The following is a 24,900-nucleotide window of genomic DNA, read 5'->3' as shown; positions in this document are numbered from 1 at the left end:
TAAAAAGCATTAATACCTTTGGACTGAGCTCTTTCAGATAGTGTAAGATTGTGTCCTGGCCTGCAGCCCATGACTTTCATCTCAACCCTGTGTCTGATTCGGTGTCAGGTCCATGTAAGTCTCCCATGGACTTTAACTCTTACAGCTGATACTGAGTTAGTGAAGAAAGCCTTTTCTAAGGCAAAAGAAATTAAGCCAGGTATTTCTCTCACTCTTCCTTTTTCAAGTGGGTAAAAAAATGTGAATTTTTAGACTTTAATATAAGAAATCTAAGTCTTGCCTTACTCTTTATGATTTGATTTCTTGCTTGTTAAATATATGAATGTGAGTTGATCATTCAAAGTATATTGTCCCTCTCTGTGACCTGAAATAGGCTCATTTTAGTGGCACAGTTTTTATCCCTCCGTTTTTAGTTATTCACGGAAAGTTGCAAATTCTTGAATGGAGACAGTGTTTTCTGACTGCTTGGCCAGACTCCAGCTCGAGAGACCTCTGAAGCCAACATGACTTCCAGGTGCCGGGCCAAGCTCTTGGTGTCACCTGCATCTCCTCCTGTCTGTGGAACAGAGGAGAGACAGCACAACTCCCTTGTCGGCTTCTGTTTCTCATTTCAGACTTGCTCTTCTGCATAGATTCACATTATTAATGAGCTCTCTGGGGCACAGGCATCCAGAAATTAAGCTTTGATATACCCAGAAGGCCAAGAGCGCTGCCAGGAGTCGGCACCCGATTCAGACCCCCAGTGACAAGGCTCAGTTTGAGATTTGGAGGTGATCCTCTGAGATGGAGACGTCTCTCTGTCCCAGGGTGGCTTTGTGCCGAGTGGCCCAAGCCACCCTTAGGCTGGGTCCCAGAGACACACGAAGGTCAGACTGGTGATGTTCAAGGTCAAGTTGAGATGTGCAAAATAACAAAAACATCTAATTTGTGCCTTGGTCTTGCTGCTGTGTTGTGGGCAAGCGAGGTGTACCTGAGACTTATGCTGTAAAAACCTTGCACTCAACCTTTTTTTTTTTCCTTTGGAAAGTAAAGCAGCTCCATGAACTTCCCCAACAGCCAAGGTAAATAAATCCTTTTCTTTTTTAACACAGCTGCCTCAAATTAAAGCATGCTACAGTTTTCTTGCTTCCTCTGGCCATTGTTTCGCTGCGAGACACGAGGGAAGTGCCACACAGACAGATATTGCTGAATTTGGTTTTGCCTCGTTGAATTTTTACGGATGGTTACCCTCAAAAAACAAACTATTAATAGGCCTGTGTCTGAATACTCAACCACATGAGACTTCATCTGTTACATTCAGGCTGTGTTTTGATGGATTGCTATTCCATCAACTAAAAATCCTTTGGGCTATGAAGGATATAAAACAGTCCTACAACCACTTGCCCTAAAACTAGTATTTAAAATATATATCACAGGGGAAAATTGAGTAGTCCATTAGAGGAGTAAGAAAGAAATTACACCACAAAGAGAAAAAAATAGCTACAATTTCTAGCAATACAAATCAATGTAAAAGAGAAATCTCTTGAGCTGCAATTTGCAGAGGTGATGCTAACAGTAGTACAGATTATTTAAACAGATTTTGTAACCACTGTTGCTTTACAGAGATTAAATTACACTAAACTATTAATGTAGGTTTTGGGTGGTAATTTACAAAAAGAAAATGATAGAATCCTAAAATTTTAGTTCACTGCATATGCTTCTGAATGGGAACAAATTCAAAAACAATTTAGATTTTAGAAGAAACTGGTGAAGCTATTCTGTAATTATTGCTCCTGCTCTAAATACCCACATAAAAATTAGCCAGTAATGCTTATTTTCGCTCTTATGCACACACACACAAATTTTTGATTGCAACATCAAAATCAATCTCTTCTGCCTTATCAGGTTTGTAGCACAGGATAAACTGATCTAAATGAAGTGACTCGTGACTTTAATTAGCAAGTAAGATTTGAATATCAGTTTTAAACTTGTATTACATATGTTCATAATTTAACAAAGAATGTTTAGCGCTGTTTGTTGGAAAATTTGTAATGCAATTTTTCGACTAAATATAGCCTTTATGCTAAATTTGGTATTTCATATTCCTATGAAAAATGTATCTGTGCACATTTCTGTATACGCATATTGCTGAGCACACATGTATTCATGTTCTAATTTTTTTCCTCTTTTGATATTTACTAGGAAAAAATTGTGAATCAAAACCTCTAAGAAAAAAGCATAGAGGAGATTACCAATGTAAGCCTTAAAATGCTTTTTCAAAAAACCAACTGTCTTATAGGTGATTATTGCATATATAAGTTTTGAAATATAAATTACATCTTTCCTCAAAATACTACTGTGAATCTGCCCTTTGTGTTTGTCACACACGAACAAAGCTAAGAGCGCCTGCAAAATTTGTCAGTCTGGGAAATGACATTATGTGGGTTCAAGTGACGCAAAAATGTAAGGAAAGGAAATGGCCAGACCTGGTTTTGGCTCTTCAGCAAAAGCGAAGGCTCCAGGGGCTCCAAGATCCTCTGCGGGCTGAGCGTGGTTATGCTCCTGCTGGTAACTGGGAATGGCATCCTCAACAAAGAGCTCCCCTTCCTGGACTCCATGCTGAAACTTGGCTGGAAGCGAGAGCCCCCATTAGCTGGGGTGCGTGGGCTCTGCTCTGCTTGGGAACAGGAGGGTGGTGTTCAAAGCTCAGCAGGTCTCGGAGAGGAAACCCCTGCTGGGCTCTTCCCCGCTGACACACGTTGCTCTGATCTCTTCCACTGAGACAGGCTTCCCCCTGGCATAACACAGCATTTGCTGCCGGATTTGCATGAAGAACCTGAAGTGCCATTTAAAGGCCGCCATTTTCCTCCCCACCTCAAAGCTTTTGTACACCCCTTGCGAACACCACATGGAGGGAGAGCCTTCAGACTTGCAGTTGTTTTAACCTCTTCACAAAGCAAGGATGTGTTCCTTCTCTCCCCCTGGGTTGCCAGCAGAATAATAAGCCCCACAGAATCAGTAACTCAAAGGTTTCACTCTAAATGAACCACAGCTGTGGAAAAATATATACCCCAGCCTGTTGGGCTGATGGATTCCACCTGTGTCCAAAACAATCACCCCTGTAATTCCCACTCAAGACTGCTTCCCAGCACCAACCTTAGCAGGAAACATCCCCAGAATTGAAGGCTGAGCTTGTATGATGTAGAAATGTGTGGTGGTGAGTATTGGAATGTTCTCGGCCTGCCCTCACGGGGCACAGCATGCAGTCAGAAGTACAACACAGGTTGGGCAGAGAAGGACAAGGCCTCCTCCCCTCTCCTTCCGGCTTTCTTAAATGGTCTAGGGTGTCCTGGCCTGTCAAAGATCTCTCCTCTTGCTATAGGTAGAAATGGTTATGAAACATTAACTCTTTGCTGCAAGTTCTTCAGTGCGGTGCTGGTGCTGCCTCTCCCCTCCATCTATCTCATCTGGTGCAGGAAGGTTTTGCCAAACAGAGCTGCAGTGGATTCAGCAGCTGCTTCCAATGTCACAGCCACTATGGTGTCTCCAGAGCACTGAACGCTGCTGGCTGGACTCACTGACAGCACAGGTCCTCTGTCAGCAAGGCAACCTCCAGACCTGCTCAGCCAGGGCAATTTTTGGGTCTTAAGGTCAAAATCTGGAGGCTTAGTGAGCAGCGGCTGCCAATGGATCCTGTTGATGGAGCCCTCTCTTGTTAATTTTAACACTGTCGTGCTGACCTGGGCTGTTGGACTAACAGGGTCTTGATAAACTCTCTGCTGGCAAAGGCCCACCCCTGGTGATGGGGACAGGGCAGTGTACCCTGCTGTGCAACGCCACCCGGCCTGGCAGGGGGTTGAAGGCACCACACAGGAGGTGGGCATGGCCGGTGGTGCAGCTGCTGTAGGGCCTGTGCCACAGAGCCATGTTGTGCGCCCCAGTATTGACCTATTGCTGCTGGGGTCTTCAAACAGGGAGATGGTCTCCTGAAGCTACTTTCATAGAACAATAGAATGGTTAGAGTTGGAAGGGACCTTAAAGATCATCTACTTCTGACCCACCTGCCCTGGGCAGGGACACCTTCCACTAGATCAGGTTGCTCAAAGCCCCATCCAGCCTGGCCTTGAGCACTTCCAGGGATGGGGCACCTGCAGCTTCTCTGGTCAGCCTGTTCCAGTGCCTCACCACCATCGCAGTAAAGAATTTCTTCCTAATATCTAATCTAAATCTCCCCTCTTTCAGTTTAAAACCATTACCCCTTGACCTATTGCTCCACTCCCTGATAAAGAGTCCCTCCTCATCTCTCCTGTAGGCCCCCTTTAAGTACTGAAAGGCTGCTATAAGGTCTCTCTGGAGCCTTCTCTTCTCCAGGCTGAACAACCCCAGCTCTCTCATCCTGTCTTCATACGAGATGTGCTCCAGCCCTCTGATCATTTTTGTGGCCCTCTTCTGGACCCAATCCAACAGGTCCATGTCCTTCTTATGTTGGGGGCCCCAGAGCTGGATGCATTACTCCAGGTGGAGTCTCACCAGGGCGGAGCAGAGGGGCAGAATCACCTCCTTCCATCATTTCTCAATCATCTTCCTCCATCATTTTCCACCCTGTCTCACAGCCAGTTTTGGCTCTATCTGGCAGAGAAGTGCAGCCTCAGGCAGCAGCGATGGAGGATGCAGTGCCCCATTGAGGGAAGGGCTCCACGCCAATGCAGGGGGCTGAGCGGAGTGTGCTGTCAGCACAGCAACAGCCTGGGGGCAGCTACAGCAAAGGGCTGCCCTGGACCGTGGGGATGCAGAAAGCTGCTGGTAAAGGCACAATTTTAAAATTAAAGTGAGTTTCATCACTTTGCTGCTCCTGGAAGAGGCACTTTGTTTTCTTAATGAGATGATTCACATGTCAGAAAGTTGCCTCTTTTAAAGTCACGTTTAGTGCAAGGGGAATATTCCTGTCAGTGCTTCAGTTGCACTTGGTTGAAGACACCATCTGCTGTGACACTGGGCCAGCTTGGCATTTAAAATGTCATTTAGACCAGAAAGCAACTGAGCTTGGATACTGAGGCAGATGTCATCAGCAAAGGTGAACTTCCATAAGTAAATGCAGTTGCTGATAAACTGGGTGAATCACAAAAGCGTTTACAGAGCGCTCTGTGGAAGACCGCCGATTTCTCTGCATATGCTGTATTTCTTGTACACGGCTTATTCAATCTACCTTGGAGAAGCGACGTTACAAGAGACGTCAGCTAAATTCTGCATCTAAAATCCAGCATCTGTGGTTTCCGCTGACTGAAGCGGGATGAGTGGGTTTCTGTCGTCTCCAGAAGTGAGATTGATGATACTTTCCAAACCGAGCTGCTGAGTCCTAGGCTTGCTTCTGCCCAGCGGGACAGCAGGATGAGCCATTTTCCTGCATTTCTGTGGAGCATTGCTGCACACAAAGCTGTTCAAAACCGTTTGCTCCCTCAAATGATTCTGTTCCAGCTGACAAAGAAAGGACAAACCAGGTCTGAGGCCTCTCTCTTCAGCACACAAAGAGTTACTGCATCCCTCTCTGTCCCCGGAATACAGTCTTGTTCCCAACTGCACCTCCTGACATGTGTTTAGGCTGCAATCCAAAAAATCCACAGGACAAAGAAGGAAGAGGAATGAAATGGGTAGAAAACACATTAAAAAAGAAGTAGAGGCTAAAACTAATAGAGTTAATTGCTCTACCCAGGTTTGTGCCTGTAGGGCACGGATAGATGAGTGTTAGTAATGAGGCTCTTTGGCAGCGCTGGGGGGAAACTTGGTTCTTAAGGTCAAATAATCCATCAAGATGAAAATGTTGAGAGAGTCCTTTCTACCTGAGCTTCTCAATATGGCTCAAATTGCTTTTCAGCTGCGCGCAGTGCTTTTGTTGACTTAAAGTAAATTAAACATTATCCTTTCTTAATTAGATAGGTTAGGAGATGTCAGTAAGTGCTACTTCCTACTAATATGAAGATTAGAACTAGTTTAAAGCAATTAAAGCTAAACACCCCCCCCACTTTTAAATAATGAATTAATACAGAAATTGATTTAATAAGGAACCAACTGGGGTTGAAGTGACCCAGTCAGGTGGGGACAGAAAGGAAAAGAAGCCAGGACAGAGCCAGCAGTGCAGCCACTGGGGTGACTGTTAGGAAGCAAAGTAGTTTTTTTTTCTTCTGGACAGGTTAACCACAACCATATAATATATTCAAAGCCCTTCCTAATTGTCTTTAAGAATGATTTTTATAAGTCAGCAGATTGAGTGTAATCATCAAGGTGCTGGCAGTAGGGGCTGTGGAGGAAAGTGTATTTAAGATGGGACAAAAACATTGCACAGGCAGAGGAGGACGGGAAAAGAAGTGAATAGCAGCCATGCGGACACCAAGGTAAGAGCAGGAGGGGGAGAAGACCCTCCAGCCCCCAGAGAAGACATCCTCCTCCAGCCCTGAGAGGAGCCCACACCAGAGCAGCTAGGTATTTCCCAACAGGAACTGCAGCCCGTGGAGAGCCCATGCTGGAGCAGGTTTATCCCGAAGGACTGCAGCCTGTGGAGAGGACCCACACTGGAGCAAGGCAGGAGGAAGAAGTAGAGAGAAGCTGTTCTACATTGACCACAAACCCCCTTCTCCAGCACTGCCGTGGGGGCAGGTAGAGGAGTTGGGAATGAAGGTGTGAAGTTGAGCCTAGGAAGAAGCAGGAAGGGGAAGGAAGGTTGTGTTTAACATACTTTTTTTGCCCTTTTAATTTGCAATAAATTAAAGTCAAGTCCCTTTTGCCCGTGATGGCAACTGGCAAGCAGTCTCCCCATCTTGATCTCAACCCATGAGCTGTTTGTTTTCTCCCCCATCCAGCTGAGGTGGTGGAGTTAGCGAGGGGCTGGGTGGGCATCCCACCACCACCAGTTATCTACAGACTAGATCATCAGACAGGGGAAGCCTTGTGGAGAGGGCAGCTCTGCTAAAAAATGTTAGCAGGCTGCAATAACAATCAAGCAACTGCAAGACACAGGAAAAAGCCACAGCCCCAATCAACTCTTTCAAATGTGAAATTGCAAACTTCACATCTTTGAGAACAGGTTCTGGTACATTTTACTTGTCCACCTCCCCCGAAAAGTGTGCATTCTCAAGCTTCCAAAGACCTTTAAAGTCTTGTCACGATAGTGCAAACAGCCCATCCCAAACTCTTGTGAGTACATCTTCTAACGAACCTCAGTAACACAGTAGCAACAAAACAGATTTTTGTGACAGGGTCACTCTGCTTCTGGCTGAGTTCCTTTAGGGGGTGAGATGTACTTTGATTACTGTGGCCTTACAAGTTTTATATTATGTATTATTCCACATTGTAACACAGCAGTGCATGCATACTCATGCACAATGAATTTATGAATAAAAACTATAATCCTTGATTGGCCTTATTATTCTAACTTATAAATATTTAAAGAGATGGCTTCCTAAAATAGTACGAGAATAGTACATCATTTGCCACGCAGAGACTGTAATAGGATAATGTTGTAGATAAGAATCCTGTATTTCAAATGTACATTTGTATTCCGTTGAATGGTACAAATGTGAGAAGTGACTGTGACAGGAATGGTTATCATGCTAAAAAGAGTTTGAGAGCTGCTTACTTGAAAAGAAGAGCCACTGACAATATGACAAAAAGCCCAGTATCTTGATGAGATTAAGACTTGTGTATTCTGCCTTCTCCCTCTTCCCAATGTTTGCCCCTCAATTCAACAAACTAAACCACAGCTGTTATAGGAAGCTTTTATTTTGAACAAAACCAGTGAAAATACAATTTACACTGATAGCCAAAGCTGAGGCAATTCACATTTTTTTGTTGTTGTTATTTGCTAGCTGTTGTAGGTGGGACCCACTCCTGTATCTTCTTGCGAGTAGTGGAGTAAGGTACGTACTGCCCGGGAGTGCCACTCAGATTGAATTTATGGTTCTCCCAGATAAACTTACGAGCAACTGGTGGATGAGTAGTTGGAGGGTCATCTGTCATTGAGTGAAGCCAGCGATGCCTTAGGAGGAAAAAAGAGACATTGTTATTAAGGAACATCACATGATCTACAACAAGCCTTCCTCCTGACTCCCAAGGGTTCTGCTCTGAAGTGATACTACGTATTTGTTTTGAGAGGGAGAAAACCCCCAATTTTTATCCACTGTCACTTTGAATGAGACTACAGGATACTGACTTAAAGTAATTACACAAACATAACTGAAAAACAACAGTTTTGCTTTCAAGGAACTGAAAGCACACCTGAGATTGACTTTCCTGTTCCTTTGTACGTTTAGCATTTGTGCAAAGAGTATTTCATTGTCACATGTTTGTATGGCCTTAACCAGCCAGCCAGGTCAAGGCAGGCGCTACAAATGATGAAACCACAAGGTTTTGTTTTGTTGTCTGGGGTTTTTTTTCTTGGGTTTGTTGGCTTGGTTTTATTTTTCATTTCCAGAAAACTGCGCTGCACAATTTCAATACGGTCTCCAAAGCATTCATGAGGCTACCACTTGGGATACGGGTAAATGATGCAGGTTCACGTAAAACAATCACGTAAATGTTTACTGACTGCACAATAAAATGATTAATACCAATCAGTAATGGGGTAATTACCAAGTGATTATAGTGATTATCCCTTACCTATGAACTAAATGTCAATTCTCCCCTGTGCAAACAACATTAACGATCAAGCAAATTATTTTCCATACCAATTTACTGAAACACTACAGCAGGGATCAAGTGAATTGATTTCATCCCTTTTCTATTTCAGTGCCTAAAGCAACTTTCAAACCTGAATAACATTTGAATTATCTGCCAGTACATATGTATTGCATACTGCATGCGCAGGTATGACAGAAGTGAGGTTATGACTTTTTTTGCAAGCTCATGTATTTTTTACTGAAGTAGAATAAAGAAGCTTCTGCTAATCAGCTTTGCCAAAATCTTGACCTACAAATAAGAAGCCTTCTATTCCAGTTGTTATTAGAAAGCCTAAAAGTTGCATCTTCCACCTTTAGAAACAAATCCAGCACACTTCATTGATATAGCAAAACAAAACCACAATAACAGCAGTGAGAAATAGATTGACAAGTATATTCTAAATCTGAAGAGCTCTACAGAAGGTTGATTATTTTTTCAGTCAAATAGCTTCCAGACATTTATTTCAGAAAAAAAGAAAAGACCTCACAACTTTGGATTTAACTTTAGTATAAAAATCTCACTTCAAAATAAATCATGTCTGCCATATGTTCATTTTTTATAAGGAAAAAAACAAACAAAAACCCCAAATGAAAGCCACGCATTGTAGGACTAAGGACTGCCAAGAAACTGGCTTGAATACCAATCTGAATGGAACCATTAAAATCCTTTAAAAGTAAGAAGAAAAAGCTTGTTTAGAGATAAAGAATGGCCTCCTATGGGAAAAATCATCCACCTCGGAGTTTGAAAGTTATACATACATTCAGATGAAGCGACCCTATGCAATGTGGATGGGAGAAGGATCATTCTCTTCCTTCCCTCACTCTCCTTTGTAAAGTTTGTAAAATTTGAAGTATACATTTCCCACTACTTCTATTAAAAATGAAGATTTTGGGTAATGACTTCTGTCTGGAAGAAAGTGGCCCCACAGCACTACTAATCACATTGTGGTCTGAGGATACACGAACAGGTCTTGCTTGATTGTAAACCTGGTGTTACCAGGTTATTATTTCAGAAAAGGCCCTGCCCACATTACACAAGAACTTGCCCTCCCAATTCATGCCCGTTAGATTAATGCTGTGTACTACTAGTGGGCTTCACATTACCAGGATACCACATACCCCATGATGGCTAGTATCAAAGTTGGCAGAAACACCGTAAAACAGCTAATTTGACAGAGGTGGGATTGCACACTCATAGCAATGGAGAGCCAGCTTTTTGGGTAATGCAAAGAAACACAGATTGTGGCATGGGAGGAAAAGGGGGAAAGAACAGTCCCTGTGTCCGTATATATATTCTGCCAACACTGACTTCAGTATTATGTTTCAAAATGCTTTGTAGTATCACTCCCGAGCAGCCTCAGTTTGTCAAACCCATTTACCATAACATACGGAGGGAACTGAAACAGACACACCTACACCTAGTGATGCTTCTGTTAATAATGGATAGGGATCCTGCAAACAAACCCCTATATATGCACCTATCACCGTGCCTCATCGTCCTCCGGCTCCCCTGGGAGTCATGCACACCAAGAGGACAAACAAAAAATTGTTTTCTTAGACAGAAAAGTAGTTACAAAGGCCCTGAAAGACAGGCTGGAGCAGGTGGAGAAAAAGAACTCTAATAGAGTTCAGTTAAAATCAAATACATTTCAAGCTTGCATGACGTCTGGCACCTCTTTGGTTACAAGCACACTGACATTGTACACTCCTTGAAATGTAAGAAAAAATACCACAATATTAACTTACTCATTTAACTCAGAAGACAGAAAACAGAATAGTTTCATTCTGTCATTTAAAGTATTGTTTTGCAGCTTTTCTAAATCTAAAGCTTCTAAATCTGTGAAGTCTTTTAAATACAGTATTTTAAAGCAATTAATACATTTGCTCTCAGGATTGTCTGAGGTTTTATAACATTAAAATAAAATCCTGCTCAAACTTAAATAGATCAGCAAAACTGATCCTTAAATCCCATTTTTACCCTGGAAAGTAGAAATAAAATTGCACAGCTACGAGACACGTCAGTACAGTCACAGGTACCAAAATAGCTGAAGAGGTTTCAACAGTTTGTTTAGAACTCCATCCACCATTAGGTACACTTTGATTTAAGAGTTTCAGGACTTATGCCTGGTCACAACAGATTGCACTTAGAGCCCAACATGGGACTTACAAAAGCATTTTGATTTGCAAAGAGTGTTCTCTCAAACAAAAGCTCCCACTCTCCACTTAAGCAAAATATGTAAAGATGGAAAACTTTATTTTGGGAAGACTTTTCCCTTGACAATCTCCCTCAAAGAGTCCTTTGAAGCCCTGATGTCTCATAGACTCTACTCCAGATGCTCAAGAAAAGCTTTTCATGCACTAGATTGAACAGCATGAATAAAGAGATTTGACGTCTTGCAGATGGCCAGATTTCTATACAAACTCTGCCTATGAATCCATGCATGGAAAAACAGGATTCAAAAGCAATTAATGACTTAAAACCTACAAAGAAGCAGACAATTTATGCAGAGCAAAGAAAATAAGGAGGATAGCAAAAGCTCTGAAGAGGCTGAAGCAGCTTCCTGAATCACAGAGCAGAGTCACTACCAAGCAGACTGAGGATAGCAAAGCCTCCGGACTTTTTCTTGGGTAAACAGATGCAAGACACCTCAAAACATCTTCAAACGCTCTCAAGACTACTAAGAATTTTCTTCCAAGTCTTAGACAAATATTTAAAAGCAAATAGATTTCAAACTGAAGCTACACGGGACAGGAGCCAATTATATGATGTACAAGCTGTCAAACAAGAACCGAAGCTACACAAACTCCGTAGCTACTACCATATGTGCATCTGCAAGGTTCAGGCACCATCTATGTAAGTTCAGGATGTTTGCCAACTTGTTAGCATCCACTTTTTTCAACAAATTAACCATGCCACAGTAAGACAAAAGAGAAGTGAAGATGTGTGTTATGGTCAAAGGGCAGAGAACAGGAAGAGAAGGAAAAAAGGGACAAGAAACGTGTTTGTTTACACATGGGAGGTAACTTTGAGTTCTCATGCAAGGTACGGTAAGATATCATTGCATACTAATGAAACAGCATCCCATTTACCCGAAAACACAACACTAGCATTTAATCTAGTCATAAAACCCACAAATTTATTGTGAAGACACTGAAAGAATGGAAATTTTACCCCCCTTCCTTTTCTGTTCATTGTTTTGTTTTGTTTTCCTTGGAGGCAGATTTGAAAAGCCGCAGTTTTACAGAAGAATAGCACATTTCTTTACATTTTCTAGTATGTTGGCACTTTAAGTCTGAGATGCTACATTCCTCCCTCCTTCAGCTGTCAGATCAACTAATAAAGAGGATACAGATTATTAAACTGAAGTTAAATTTGAAATATTTCATTGTATGAAGCTAGAACTCCTGAAGCTCCTTCCAAAGATGTCAGATTTGCACCACAAGGAAATAAACATCAAAGTACAGGACAGACATTACACAAAGGTAGGACAGTGCTGGTAAAAGGAAGCATCCCTGCAAATGGAGAAAACTATTACCAAATGACAGTTCCTCTTTCTCCACAAGACATAACATATTGAAAGAGCAAAATGACTTTTAACTAGTTTGTATACATAAACACCAGTTGTCAGTTTGTTTTTGCCAAGTATTTGGCCAAAATACAAACCAAATTACCTTAAACTAGACACATGGCAAACAGCGTGTGGACAGCCACAAAAGGCTTTGAATGTGATGCAAGAGAAGCACACCTAGCATCTAGGATATCAGGCCTTGACTTGAACATGTACTCTCAAAAGGGAGCCTTACTCCACAGCACAGCCCTACTGAAAGTGGAAAATCGGGGTCCAAGTTGCCCCCTGCTCAGTGGGCTCAAGCTGAACCTCCCGAAAATCCTCCAGCTGCAAACTTCAAAATTTCAGCTACAAAAGTATCCTGAATAGCAAATAGAAGCCTATAGCAGAAATAAGCAGATACACAGGGAACTTTTGCATGAGATGTGAACATAACCTGAAAATCAAGGCTGATAAAAAAAAAAAAACACTGGGGGAGAAAATGCTACTGTCTCCTCTGATCCCAAACAGATGAAGGACAGTAAGATACTCAGTTACTTACTTACTCCCCTGACTTGGTTTCAGTGGAAATAACTGACAAACCCTTAATTGTGAGGGCCAAAGAGCCTAGAAATACAAGTCTGGAAGGGATTTAGACACAGCATATGCTTTAGACCCAGAGAACTACCAGCTACATCGATGTCACTCCCAGCTGATGCCTCCTTGATTTGTTATGGAGTAGCCGTAATACTGGCTTGCTCATCTTCCCAAACCAAGTTATGCCAGTGAAGATGAGTAGCATTTTTTAGTGGTAACGATAGTAATGTCCAACCTGTATCACTTCCTCCGTAATTTAAACCTACTGCTTCCTATTCTACCCATCTATCTGTCGCAGAAGGACTATGCCTTTCCCTTCTACAAGAGATTAAATGCTTCAAGATTACATCCATGGTCATTTCCTCTTCTTTTTAAGCAACCCCAATTCTTTCCAATTGTCCTCAGAGGTCTGACTGTTCTCGCTGCTCTTCCCCAGGCTTGTTCCACTGGTCTGTGTGTCTCTGTGTGTTTGGTTTTTTTTAAGAGCATGGTACCAGAGCAGAATGCTATACCCTATATATATCTTCCTGGTAATAAGCAGAAAGGAAGAGTCACTTTGCATAACTGCAGGCAGTAATTCTTTCTCCTTCTCAGGATGGCACACTTCCTTCTCAGTGCTATGATAAAGTGGACTTACTCAGCCTGCCATCCCCATAACACTCAGATCATCCTGCAGCATGGCCCATTGCTCTCCTCCTGCGCACCATAAAGCAAGAGGCTGTAGGTGCCAGAAGAGCAGGGTCCTGCCCTTTGGCTCTGCACTCAGCCATATGATTTCACTCCTTTTCCTCTTGTGATCATGATGTGAGACAATGCAACTTGCTACTTTGCTAAATTTATGAGTGCAGATAACCTGCAGCTGGTAGTAACACTAATGAAAAAAGCAGCACTGAGCTACTTGATTCATCTATCTGTATTTTACACCCCTAACATTTCACTTCCCCGGGCGGCCTTTGACTAAGGGAGAAAGCAAGCTAACTCTGCTTTAAGCACTCTTCCTTACTAACAAACCTGCCTTAGAACATTTCACCTAGGCTTCAGTTTGCCTGTGATTCAAACCTGCTTCTACCAGGGCAGGTGGGAGGGTGGATGGAGAGAACTGTAACCCAGATCGACTCCGACATAAGAAGAGAGCAAACTGCATTATTATACCAAGAAGCACACATTCAAGATAGCCAGTTTTCACTATGAGAACTCTTTGCCTACGAAAATACTTTTGGTTCCCTAACCAGTACTTACAAACTGCTCAGGGATTCCCAAGGAGTCACATGTTCCTCTTAAATCTTAATGCTCACATTTTCTTCCCTGAAACCTTTCAAAAACTTTTCTACAGAGCCAGAAGTATAAAACATTAAACCTGAAAGTCATTTCTCTCTACCATCTTCCTGCTTGGGTTTTGATTATTTTTGAGCAAACAGAAAAATGTTTTACCCGTAATGAGTGCATCTGCTGTAAGTTGTGACGACGTGATTGTGCGCTGTGTGCCAGCTGTATAAAACAATATCTGTCACCTGGGGCTCCTGGAGGCAATTTTCTAAGTGTAGTATTTTTAGGTTGAGAGATAAATGAATGAGGAACAAAAGATGATACTGCCCCTTCTAACGTAACAGTAAAATGGAAATGAGCTTAACAGCACAATGATTACAACAATTCCGTAACGCAGACTTCTATAAAAGCACTAAATAGGGTGCATAGACATTGGTACAAACTGATTTAACTTTTATCATTTCTATGTTCACAGAGCACAACCACATCAGTGTGTTCAAAAATGAAAGCACTGAGTCCCTGCAAACAACCTGCTCTGAACAGCAGGAGACAAAACAAGTATTTTGGCTTTCGTAACTGCCTAACAGCATAAAAGATGTCTTCGTGGAGGAAAAAATTGTGCCAAATATCTTGTATAGCATTACAAGAAGATTAATACTAATCATTCCCAATGCAAGTATTGAGGGAATTAAAAAAAAATTATCTAATTAACTTGTCTCCAAAATAGATACCGGTGTCTTAATTTTGAAGATGAAAAAAGAAAACCCAGAGTAACAAAGAGGTTAAATAACACAACCAAATCAGAATAAACCACAAGCCTACACATTCTGATATGGCAACACTTTAAAAAAGCAACTCTCAATTCCCTGTATAGCAGACATGTCAAAACAACCCTCTTGATTTCCTTCAGACTGTGATTTCAGTACATCCGTTGTCAAAAGACATTAAACCAATTATTTCAGAATACTGAAAATATTCAGTAGTTCCTAAAAATGGTACTACAATATGTTATTACATATGAGATGTCTTTTCTTGTTGCTTTTTCCTTTTCTCCAGTATCTGATAGAAGGGTAACTAAATGAATTAGCTTTTTTTTTTTTCCAGACAGTTGTCTTCAGAACTTTTCAATATACCAAATGCCTTTTTCCCAATTAATCATGCATGAAATGCAAGGTCGACCTAATGGTATTTCAAAAATTATTCATATTCCACAATTCTGAAGGCACACGACCGTATGCATCTTAGCTTATGCACTAAGATGCACAGTGTATTTAACAACCAGAAACAGGGAGAAAAACAACCTCTAGTATGACTTATACTGAAGAAGAAAAAAAATAAAGGAAGAAAGTGCTTTTCCTGCACATCTGCTAGTGTTCTCCACACTTCCCAAGAAAACAGGGTAACTATACATACAGTAGGATTTTTATGAGTACTACAAAACCATTGCAGACTAGTTAGCATTACTATTTAAAAAATAATGGAAAATCTGAAATCTCTAGGTTAGCCCCGGTCTTAAAACTTGATTTTGTTAAAAGTGTCATCTTTAGGCATGACAGCTGCAAAATATTTTCTGAAAATAACACCAGCATAAACAATGTAGTAAAACCTGCTTCCACCTGCAGAGGGTATAACAACATACCCCCAAAATGCTCTACTGAACGGAATCAACTAAAATGTAGAGTCGAAAATCTGTGTTTAGAGGAATTATTCAGATCACAACTCAGCTGTTACAATGGTACTTTATATACTTCCTAGTTGACTCAAGGATGACAAACTTGTCTCAACATTACATCTGTTGAAGGGAAGGCTAGTGCTTTAATAAAAAATTTTTTTTTTTTTTTTTTTTTTACATCAGACAGGACAGATATGGGAGCAAATGAATCTCTTTGTTAACAGAAATAATTTCACACCATCTAATTTATTTCCAACAAGTTTCTGGGCTAAAAAACCCCTGTCATTTCCTGCATAGCTGCACAACCCCAGTGTTACTCTGACAGCAACTTGTTCAATATATTAAGTCTCAATTCAGAAGTCTATACCACGTTAAAAATTTAAGACCATATACCATCAGAAGGAAAACCCAAAAAGCAGAGCCTTAAAAGACAGCATTTACTCCCAGTCAAAATACTTCTATTTTTAAAGATGTTCCTAAACAGCACAGAATTACAGGTCAGTGATTTAGATGTGTCACAAAGCTCAGAGGTGTGTCACAAAGCTAGGATTCCTACATTAAGAATAAATATCTACAGTTGCCATGGGATATACAAATTTATCAGCAATTAAACCCAACCAACCAAACAACAAAACCCCACCCTGAAAAGTACTGCACAACTACGTTCCCTGACAAAAATAACTTAGAACACAGGACTGTTTATCTTTTCATGTCTCATTGCACTGACCAGTCTTGAAAATAATGAAACATTTACAGTTTCTTCTAGGGCAATTTTTTTCCACATTGATAAGAAAACAAGTTGGTATGTTTTCCTCACTAATTGGTATGGTCTAAACAAGCTACTTAATCCTAGAAACACAACTTTAATACTCAGGAAGAAACCCTTTATCATGGTTTGTAAGGTCACAATAAATAACAACTAAGCACAAGCAGAGAAAAAAAAAACAAACAAGAAAACCTGTGCCTCAAAGCAAGGAAAATCTTGAAAACAGGTACAGTCTAATAGGGAAAGGATAAAAACTAGAAGCAAACAACAATTATTATGCAGATAACAAGGAACAGCCCTGCGCTGGCAGGAACATGCTAGTTTTGGAGACTCCACCATCACTTCTAAAAAAAAAAGCGCCATTAAGCTCCTACTGGAGAAGAACAGAAAAAAAGAAAAAAACATTAACTGCATTAAAAGCAATTTTACAGCTGGGAGAATCTGAAACAAAATTGACTACCTAGACAGTCTACCCACGCATTTCTCAAATGTTCTAATGAGAGCCACAATTTAGGAGTTTAGATAATCAATCTCAGCCTTGGCAGAAAACATCTATCACAGGAAGAATAAAAGCCAGCATTCACCAATTTTTGGTATACCCAAGCACCTCTTATTTCATATCACCTTTCATTGCTTTGTGTCTGAAGTGCTATTCGTATTCCTCAAGATTCAGGTAGAAATTGTTTTTGCTAGCATACACTGTTGTTTTATCTGGTGTGTGTTTTTCCTGAGTTATTTAGGAAGACAAAAAAAGAATTAACAGCTGTGTGGCCAGAGACCCTTCCTGGCCCTTTGCTGTTCATCATTTTGTGGAGTATCAATGCTTATCAATTGAAACAATTATGCTGCTAGTGGCTGTGGATTAAGAAATGTTGTTCCATCATTGCCTTAAGTTCTTTAGGCTTTTGTCTAGAATGGATAATGAAAACATTTTTTCTACCTCTGGCCGCTCAATGCTATTGTAGGCCTTGCCAAAATATTAAGATGGAATCACAACTAATAAGGAAAACTGGAATACTGGCTTGACCTGCTTAATCTGGCTGGCAAGAGGCTTTTCTTACTCCAAGAAGCAGTGAGTGCCACTGTCAGGATGCTGTGCAATATAACGTTATGAATGCAGTTCAAAATTAAAAGTAACAAGTCTGAAATCTTCTGTTCATATATATAATAGCTGTGTTCAAGAAAACCTAATTACGATAAAATAGTTGTGTTTTTTTTTCCAATCTTCTGCTTTGTAATACAAGAAAATATACAGGCAATAACACAATTGGTATTATGGTTTACCATTCAGGAGGCACCATACTTCCATCGACTTCCCAATACGTATTTTTGCCATTCATTTCATCAGTATAGACTACCCATCTGTGTCGACCTTAAAGAAACAAACAGAAATAGTGTATTAGCTCAAAAAAATAAATGATTTTCATATAAAGTAGAGAATTCCTAAAAACACAAGGAAAAGTATTTTGAATAAAAGTATCTACCATTATGGGCACTTATTTCAAAGTCAGACATTTTTATTTTTCTAAGTCTTCTGTATTTCCACTGTTACTGTATTTTTATATAGCTAAATCTAACATTCTCACGAGGAAGCAAGTATTAGCTATTGTATAAATAATGGGAAATAGGAACTTGCAAAATATTCAGACAGAAAGAGAACTTTGGGGATTTTTCCCCCTTTTTAGGAGTCACCTTTTTCAAAAGGACACTGCCATTAGTAACCTAAGATTAAACTAAGTTTCAGCCATGGAAAACTACCACACAATGTTTACCAGCAAGTGCTTTCTTCAGGTACCCTACAAGTTAACTTACAGTAAGCAGAGCTTGACCTAATCGGTGTGTCAACTGCTTACATGTCACCTTCATTGTTTTATGTGCTACCTTTTTAAGTACACTACAAATATTACTTAAAATCCCATTACTTAAGGTAATAGGAAGCTTAAGCTAACCTGTGTTTCTTTGCCCTGAAGTGATCATGTAAATAAGTACAGCTGTGAGGCAGTTTTAAAGGCAGTTCTTTCCCCACCTGTTAAGCTACCAGCTTTTAGGTCAAGGACAAAACTCAGCTCTCAATCACACTATCATATAGGCAAACCTACATAGAAAGCACCTGTCTGGCTTAGATTTATCCCATATCCCAATTATGTCTGATTGAATATGTTTGCAAATGAGTTGAGGGAAGCAGTAGAGAGACAGAAGATGTCAAAGCATTTCTATGAGACCCCTCTCTTAGACTCACACAAGCCAAGTGCGAGGAAATTGGGCAGACAACAAGCTCTATTTCACCAGCAGAAACTACACAATCCATAGGAAGTTGGCCAGTTGGTCAGGAGGAGTTCACATTAACACACGTACCAAAGAAGTTTCTTTTGTCTTCATAGTACTTGTTTCCATATTTGTCAGTTCCTATCAGCATACCCGTCTTCAAATCATTGACCCTGTGAATTCCCAAAACAACAGTTTCAATTGATGTCATCTTAGAATGAAGTTGTGATAGAGGTTTCTTAGAGGTTGGCAAAAATCTGTAATGAAAACTCTTAAACACATATATGTAAAGTTATTTAAAAAAACACACTCAAGCTGAAGGATCACCAATTCCTGCAAGTAATGTCAGCACGACTTTAATGTGTGCCCCACTGACAGGATAATAAAAGTCATTCAAAAAGGTTTGGGGGTCTATTAATTATTTAAAAGCTCTTTATAGTGGAAGATAAAGCAACACTGCAATATAGCACAATTTAACACCCACAGATCTGTAAATACTGTGGAAGGGAGTCCCAGAGACACATTAATTCACTTAATTGAAAATGTTACCATCCATCTCAACTATTTGTTACTGCCATTTCAGCTTGAATTGCTGTGGAAAGCTGTCAGTGCTGAAGCAGCTTAAAAGCCCTCACATGTCTGTGTGGGCACTAACCTCCAGGAGACGAGTAGTAACATTTGTAAGGTATATACCAGTTTTGACTCCTTATACAAAACATATTTTAACATCACTGTACATATCAATAATTAAACTGAACCTATGATTTACATTCTGTTGATAAAACCTTAAAGTAACTGAAGTGCTCTCTTCCCTCTGTATCCGCATCTTTGCTTTCCTTTTTACTGCCATTTATTGCAGCCAGAATTACATATGGAAAAGTTTACTCTCAAAGGCTTTAGTTGTTTATAGTATAATTATACGCACTCTCAACTCAGTCGCAAGTGACAGAAGAGGTGTGCACATGCATGCTTCCTTAGCTGGGAACTGACAGATAAAGGTTTTTTTTTTTTTTTTTTTTGTTTGTTTGGTTGGTTTTTGTTACTTGTTTTTTATATGGAGGATATTTCCAGGCACTAAGTTCTTAATAACTTGACTTCTGCATAAAATCTGTTCCAGCCTCCTTTGTGGGGAGCACATTGGGAAATTCTGAATAAAACCCTTACAGAAGAAGAGGCTCCTGACTTGGCAAAATCATTTTTCCAAGTTACCAGTTGTGTTTAAGAAGTAGTTACTTCTTACACACACCAATTGTTGCAAGAAAGATATATCTTGAATACTCTTCCTGTAAGTTCCAAGTCTATTCCTTGAGCTGGGACAATGGCTCTAGAAGCGGATGGGGGGCAGTAGCTGTTTGTTGCTTGTATGGTTACGAGGATCAGGTGCAACTCTCCACCTAGCACATCTCTTCTTTTCTAACTTTGGTCTTCTGGAAGGAAAACAAGAGTGCTGCCTCCAACCTTGCTCCCTTTTTCTGCGTAGTAGAAAGGTGTCACCACAGTCTGAGCCTGTGATCTTTGATTCGCAAAAGCTCCCTGACAAGACATTCATGAAGATGTGCTTAGGAAGGGCAATCAGGTGAAACCTAACACTCAAACTCTTCCGCTTTTATTTCCCCAGCTCCATTTCTTCATGAGTACTGCCAGTGTAATAGCTACAGCCTCAGAAGGGAAGCTAAGTGGAGAAACCAACTTGGAGGGGATGAGAGGAAACAATAGTAATAGTAAAATACTAGCCAGGGAAATAATATGTGTCTTAATTTACACTGCTTAACAGCTTCAAAAACCTCTGCAAAATTTTACAGCTATCTGAGCTGCTTTCTACAGTGGAGGCAGAAAAGCCAGAAGCTGCCTGTCACCACCGCCAGAAGGAATATAAAGACAAAGCCAAATCTGAGACCTCTCAAAAGTCAAGCTGGCTTCAGAAAAGCATAAAATATTGTGCCACAAAACAAATGAGAAAATAATTAAAAATGGATAAAAACTGTAAAGGGAGCGATAATTGACTGGCAGAAAGAAGACAACGTGCTCAGCTGAAAGAAGAGCTGATTGAAGGTTACTGGTGAAGTTCCACAAAGATTGTTGTTGTCAGTAGCCTTAGTTAACACTTCACAGGGCAGAAAATCCATCCCTGAAAAGCACAATGGTCTGACAGATTATGACATTACCATACAGACGAAGGTCACAGTAGTACGGGACGTTCTGTACTGTCCTCAGGGCTGGTGTGATACCACCAGAATGAAATTCAATGGCATGAATGTCATAGTACAAGGTGATGCACCTGGAGACTAGTAAGATCTGAAGCACTGTGTGCATAATCACAAGGAAAACATCTGGATGTCACAAGGCAATAAGGAGTTGTCAATTAAGTAACATGAGGGAGAAAAAGACAAGCTGATCCTAGGATGTCCCAGGTGAACTGAGCTGTCTTCAGTGAACAAAGCAAGTACTAGAGCCACTGTACGAAAATACTGATGAAGCCTGATCAGCAGCTCTGTAAAACATTATGTTTAACTGTTTAGAACAAATCAATTTAAACCACAAGAAGTAACAGAAAAAGGGTCATTATGATGACTGGAGAAAAAAAAAGTCTTCAAGAAGGCTCAGAAAGCTTGGCTTGTTTATTCTAGTGTAAGAGAGCCCTCGATATTTAGGAGGAAACTCTACCTTTGTGAATCCTCCCTGTCCCATGCGTCTTCTCACTGTTAATTAATAAAAGGCTTTCTGGCTATGTGGTCAAGCCTACAACATTCGTTGTACCCTGAAGAAATATTCCATTACTTTTCCAAGATCAGCTACAAAGATAACACAGGTTACTGACACTGCTAAATTTAGATCATGTACCATTCAGACTTCCACCCTATGCTTCATCAAGGATCTGAATTTAAAAAAGAGTACCTCAGGAAATCTACAGCTCCTCCTATTTAGGAGGAGCTTCAAGCACAATGTGTCACAATTCAAAACACTCTTCACAAGGTAGAGATGAGATGTGAGTGGGAAAAAAAAAAAAAAGGAGTAAGTTTAATGTGGATGAGTGCAAGGTTCTATCCTCGGGGAACCATGTACACGGGCACGACTGGAAATAAAGGCTGTGACTAATTCTGCCAAAAACGCCACTGGTGCCAGAGGGCACCCAGAGCTGAGCACAGGTCAACAGTGACAACCCGCTGCCGAAGAGAGGCAGACGTACGGTTTGAAGTGTTAAAGAATTACAGCCGGTGAGGCAGATGAATCAATTCTCAGCTTTCCACCGCAGGATCCCAGCCGAAGGACGGCTTTCAGATCCGCACACCGGGCAGCCCAAGCCGAGGTGGCCCAGAGCCAGCAGCCCTCGGGCCAGCGCCATGGCGGCCGGCCGAAGCGCAGGAGGTGGCAGGGCCGAGTGTCACCACGGCGGACACGGCCTGTGACAACCGGCCCAAGAAGAAGGGCTGAGGTGGGACACCGGGAGCCGCGCCGCCCCAGCGCAGCGCTCGGAGGGCTGCACCCAGCGGCCTCCTCCCGAGGCCTGGCCCGGCACCGCACCCAGAGGCCTCCTCCCGAGGCCCGTGGCCCCCGTGAGGCACAGCCCGCCCGCCGCCCCGGCGCTGCGCTGAGCGGCGGCGGATGCCCCGTCCCGTCCCCTCACCCTGCCCCCGCTCCGTGAGGGACAGGGCGCCCGCCGCCCGGCCGCCACCCGCCAAGGTGACCCCGCGGGGTAGAGAAAGGGGAGTGGGAAGCGCCCCCCCCGCCGCCTGCTCCGGGAGCGCCGGGCGCCCCGTTACCTCAGCAGCTGCCATAGGGCGCCGCGGACGCCGCCGTGGCCGCCGAGGTGCTTCATGGCCCGCTTCAGCACCTGCACGTACTCCGCCATCTTGGGGCGGTACCGCCCGCTCCCGGCGCCGCCGCCGTCCCGGCCCGCGGCCGCCCCGCCCCTCGCAGGGGAAGCACCGCCTCCTCCGCCCACCGCCCGAGGGCGGGCGGCAAGGTCGAGGCGGTGTGATACCGTCCGCCATTTGCTTGGTGGTTGCCCAAACGCGACCCCCGCGGGACCGGACGCGGCTGGGGGTGGCTGCCTGGGCTGCGGAGGCCGGGCCGGTTGGAGGCGGCCTCTGGGGCCGTCCGGGCCCGCGTCCGGCGTGAAGCAGCCCCACCGTGGCTCTCCCTGACCTGCCACTGAGAAAGGGTAAGGAGAGGGATTTACCGCCCTCCGGGCAGCCCTGGTGCCGCCTGCCCAGCTGCCGAGGACGTTACTCCTGATCCTGCCTCAGCCTCGCAAGCGGCTCTTCAGCCATCCCCTCCTGCTCTGTGACCCGCTCCCGTGGGGAATGCGGCTCCGTCGTCCATGTTAACTCTCCTGCAAAAGAGTTCTAGGCTGCAGTTAAATGCCCCCGACCACCTTTTCACAAGGCTGTAGGTGCAGTTGGCCATCGCAACAGCCTTCTGCTGGGGCAGCATAGACGGCACCCTGATGCCTCAGTAGTGCCTCACCAGCCGAGGGTTGATAGCTTCCCTGGACTGGCAGAGCACCCTGCTCCCAGTTTGTGATAACAGCAGCTGTTCAGATATGTACCCAGCAGTGACATCCTCCTTCTGGCCTTTGTTAAGCTTGCTGAAGGGTATTTTCTGATGAAGACGGAGACTTCGGCTTCCAATCTGCATAGTCTAGAGCTGTAAAAAGAGCATTTGCCTTGTGCTCACATGTGAAGGTCAGCAAGAGACAACGAGCTTCAGGATGGCGAAAAAAACACTTTTTAATAGAAATGTCTGTTGTCTGTCCCATATTTCACGCAGGTCAAAAGGTCTGTGATAAGAGTTACCAAGACTGGCAGTGAGAAGTCCAGGGTTGCCTACATCAAAACTTACTGGAGGTAACATATCACCCCATGCAGACTGTGGGTGATGGTTGGAGAAGAGCTTAACAGTCTTGCCTCTCCCTGGCTTTTTGCAACTCTGGCAGGTCATTAAGGAACTCTTATCTTGTCCACCTTGCCATCTCCATCTTGTCCCACTGCCTTCTGGTTCTGCACCAGCCCTGCTGTGGACATTGGGAGTACTTCACTGCTGTCGCTGCAAGACTGGTCTGGCAAGGTGCAGAAACTACTTCATTGACTTTCACAAGGCTAGGGCTACACAGGCTGGCCAAAAATAGACCCATGGTAGCTTGTCAGAGCAGGCAGAGTTTGGAAAAGCACCTGGTAAACACATCATCAGGTCTGCAACCAGCACTGGCTGATCAGTGGAGCCCAGCTGTCAGTACCAAGAGGCCAAGCTGCTGGGTGGGAGCTGACACTGTTGGAGCTAGGGATTTGGGAAGGGACAAAGCAGGAGTCAAAGTGAAAAATGAAGTAGGTGGTGTTAAACCTGAAAGGAAAATGAGGCTGGGAAAAAGGTCTGTCAGCCAAGTTTACAGTTTGGAAATACCATGCCCATTTCAACATAAAGTATAATGGTCTTAGTTTCCCATTCAGAATTTTTAATGCAAACACAAGTGATTTTGTGTTCAAACACAAAACACGAGCCCTGCTGATTCAGTGCTCTGCCCTCTAACCACAGCATCTGTTTTGTGGTAAGTCTCAGGCTTCAATACACTTGTAGCAGGTTATTTGCATTTTCATAATCAAATCTTTTAGAAAATTTATTAACTATATTAAAATACACTCAGGTAATTGTAAGCAGGCAGAAAAACAGGGAGGAACATGTACAGGCAAAATTCTTTTTTTTTTGTTGTCTGTAACTTCATACAGAGATGCCATTTTGATACAAACTACTAATGATGAACTGTAAAATATGAAAGAAATGTAGTTTAAATTAGGTAAGCCAACTTTTGAAGCATTGAATAGGTTCAACTCTTGAACCAATTTCTAAGCCTATTCCTGATTCATGTAACTTGGATAGTTTTCATTGACTGAGTATAATTCCGTCAGCATTTTTTCTGCTGGCAGTGAAGTAACATTACTTTTTTCTCAAGGGTTAAAATTATCTGGATCACTTCACTGATCCATGTGGCACCATTGTGCTTAGACTGAGACCACTGTGGAGGATAGGGCACTGTGAAACAAAACTGGAAGAAGGGGTCAACTTATTAATGTGGCTTTGATCCTACAGAAGATTTTGTTGAAA

General features: G+C 42.4%; 1 protein-coding gene across 1 annotated transcript; it reads right to left on the bottom strand.

Moving 5' to 3' along the window:
• Positions 1 to 7,734: 7,734 nt before the first annotated feature.
• Positions 7,735 to 22,707, bottom strand: NDUFA12 (NADH:ubiquinone oxidoreductase subunit A12). The gene is made up of 4 exons (XM_014964197.1): positions 22,563 to 22,707; positions 18,892 to 18,974; positions 17,821 to 17,908; positions 7,735 to 8,008 (listed from the first exon to the last, which is right to left on the bottom strand). The coding sequence occupies exons 1-4, from the start codon at positions 22,649 to 22,651 to the stop codon at positions 7,828 to 7,830; spliced, it is 441 nt and encodes a 146-aa protein (XP_014819683.1). The 5' UTR covers positions 22,652 to 22,707; the 3' UTR covers positions 7,735 to 7,827.
• Between the last annotated feature and the right edge of the window lie 2,193 nt (positions 22,708 to 24,900).

This window comes from Calidris pugnax, unplaced genomic scaffold (genome assembly GCF_001431845.1).
Source record: "Calidris pugnax isolate Ruff unplaced genomic scaffold, ASM143184v1 scaffold44, whole genome shotgun sequence".
Lineage (NCBI taxonomy): Eukaryota > Metazoa > Chordata > Aves > Charadriiformes > Scolopacidae > Calidris > Calidris pugnax.
Note: the sequence above shows the minus strand (reverse complement) of the source record. Positions and strands in the feature narration are given on the sequence as shown.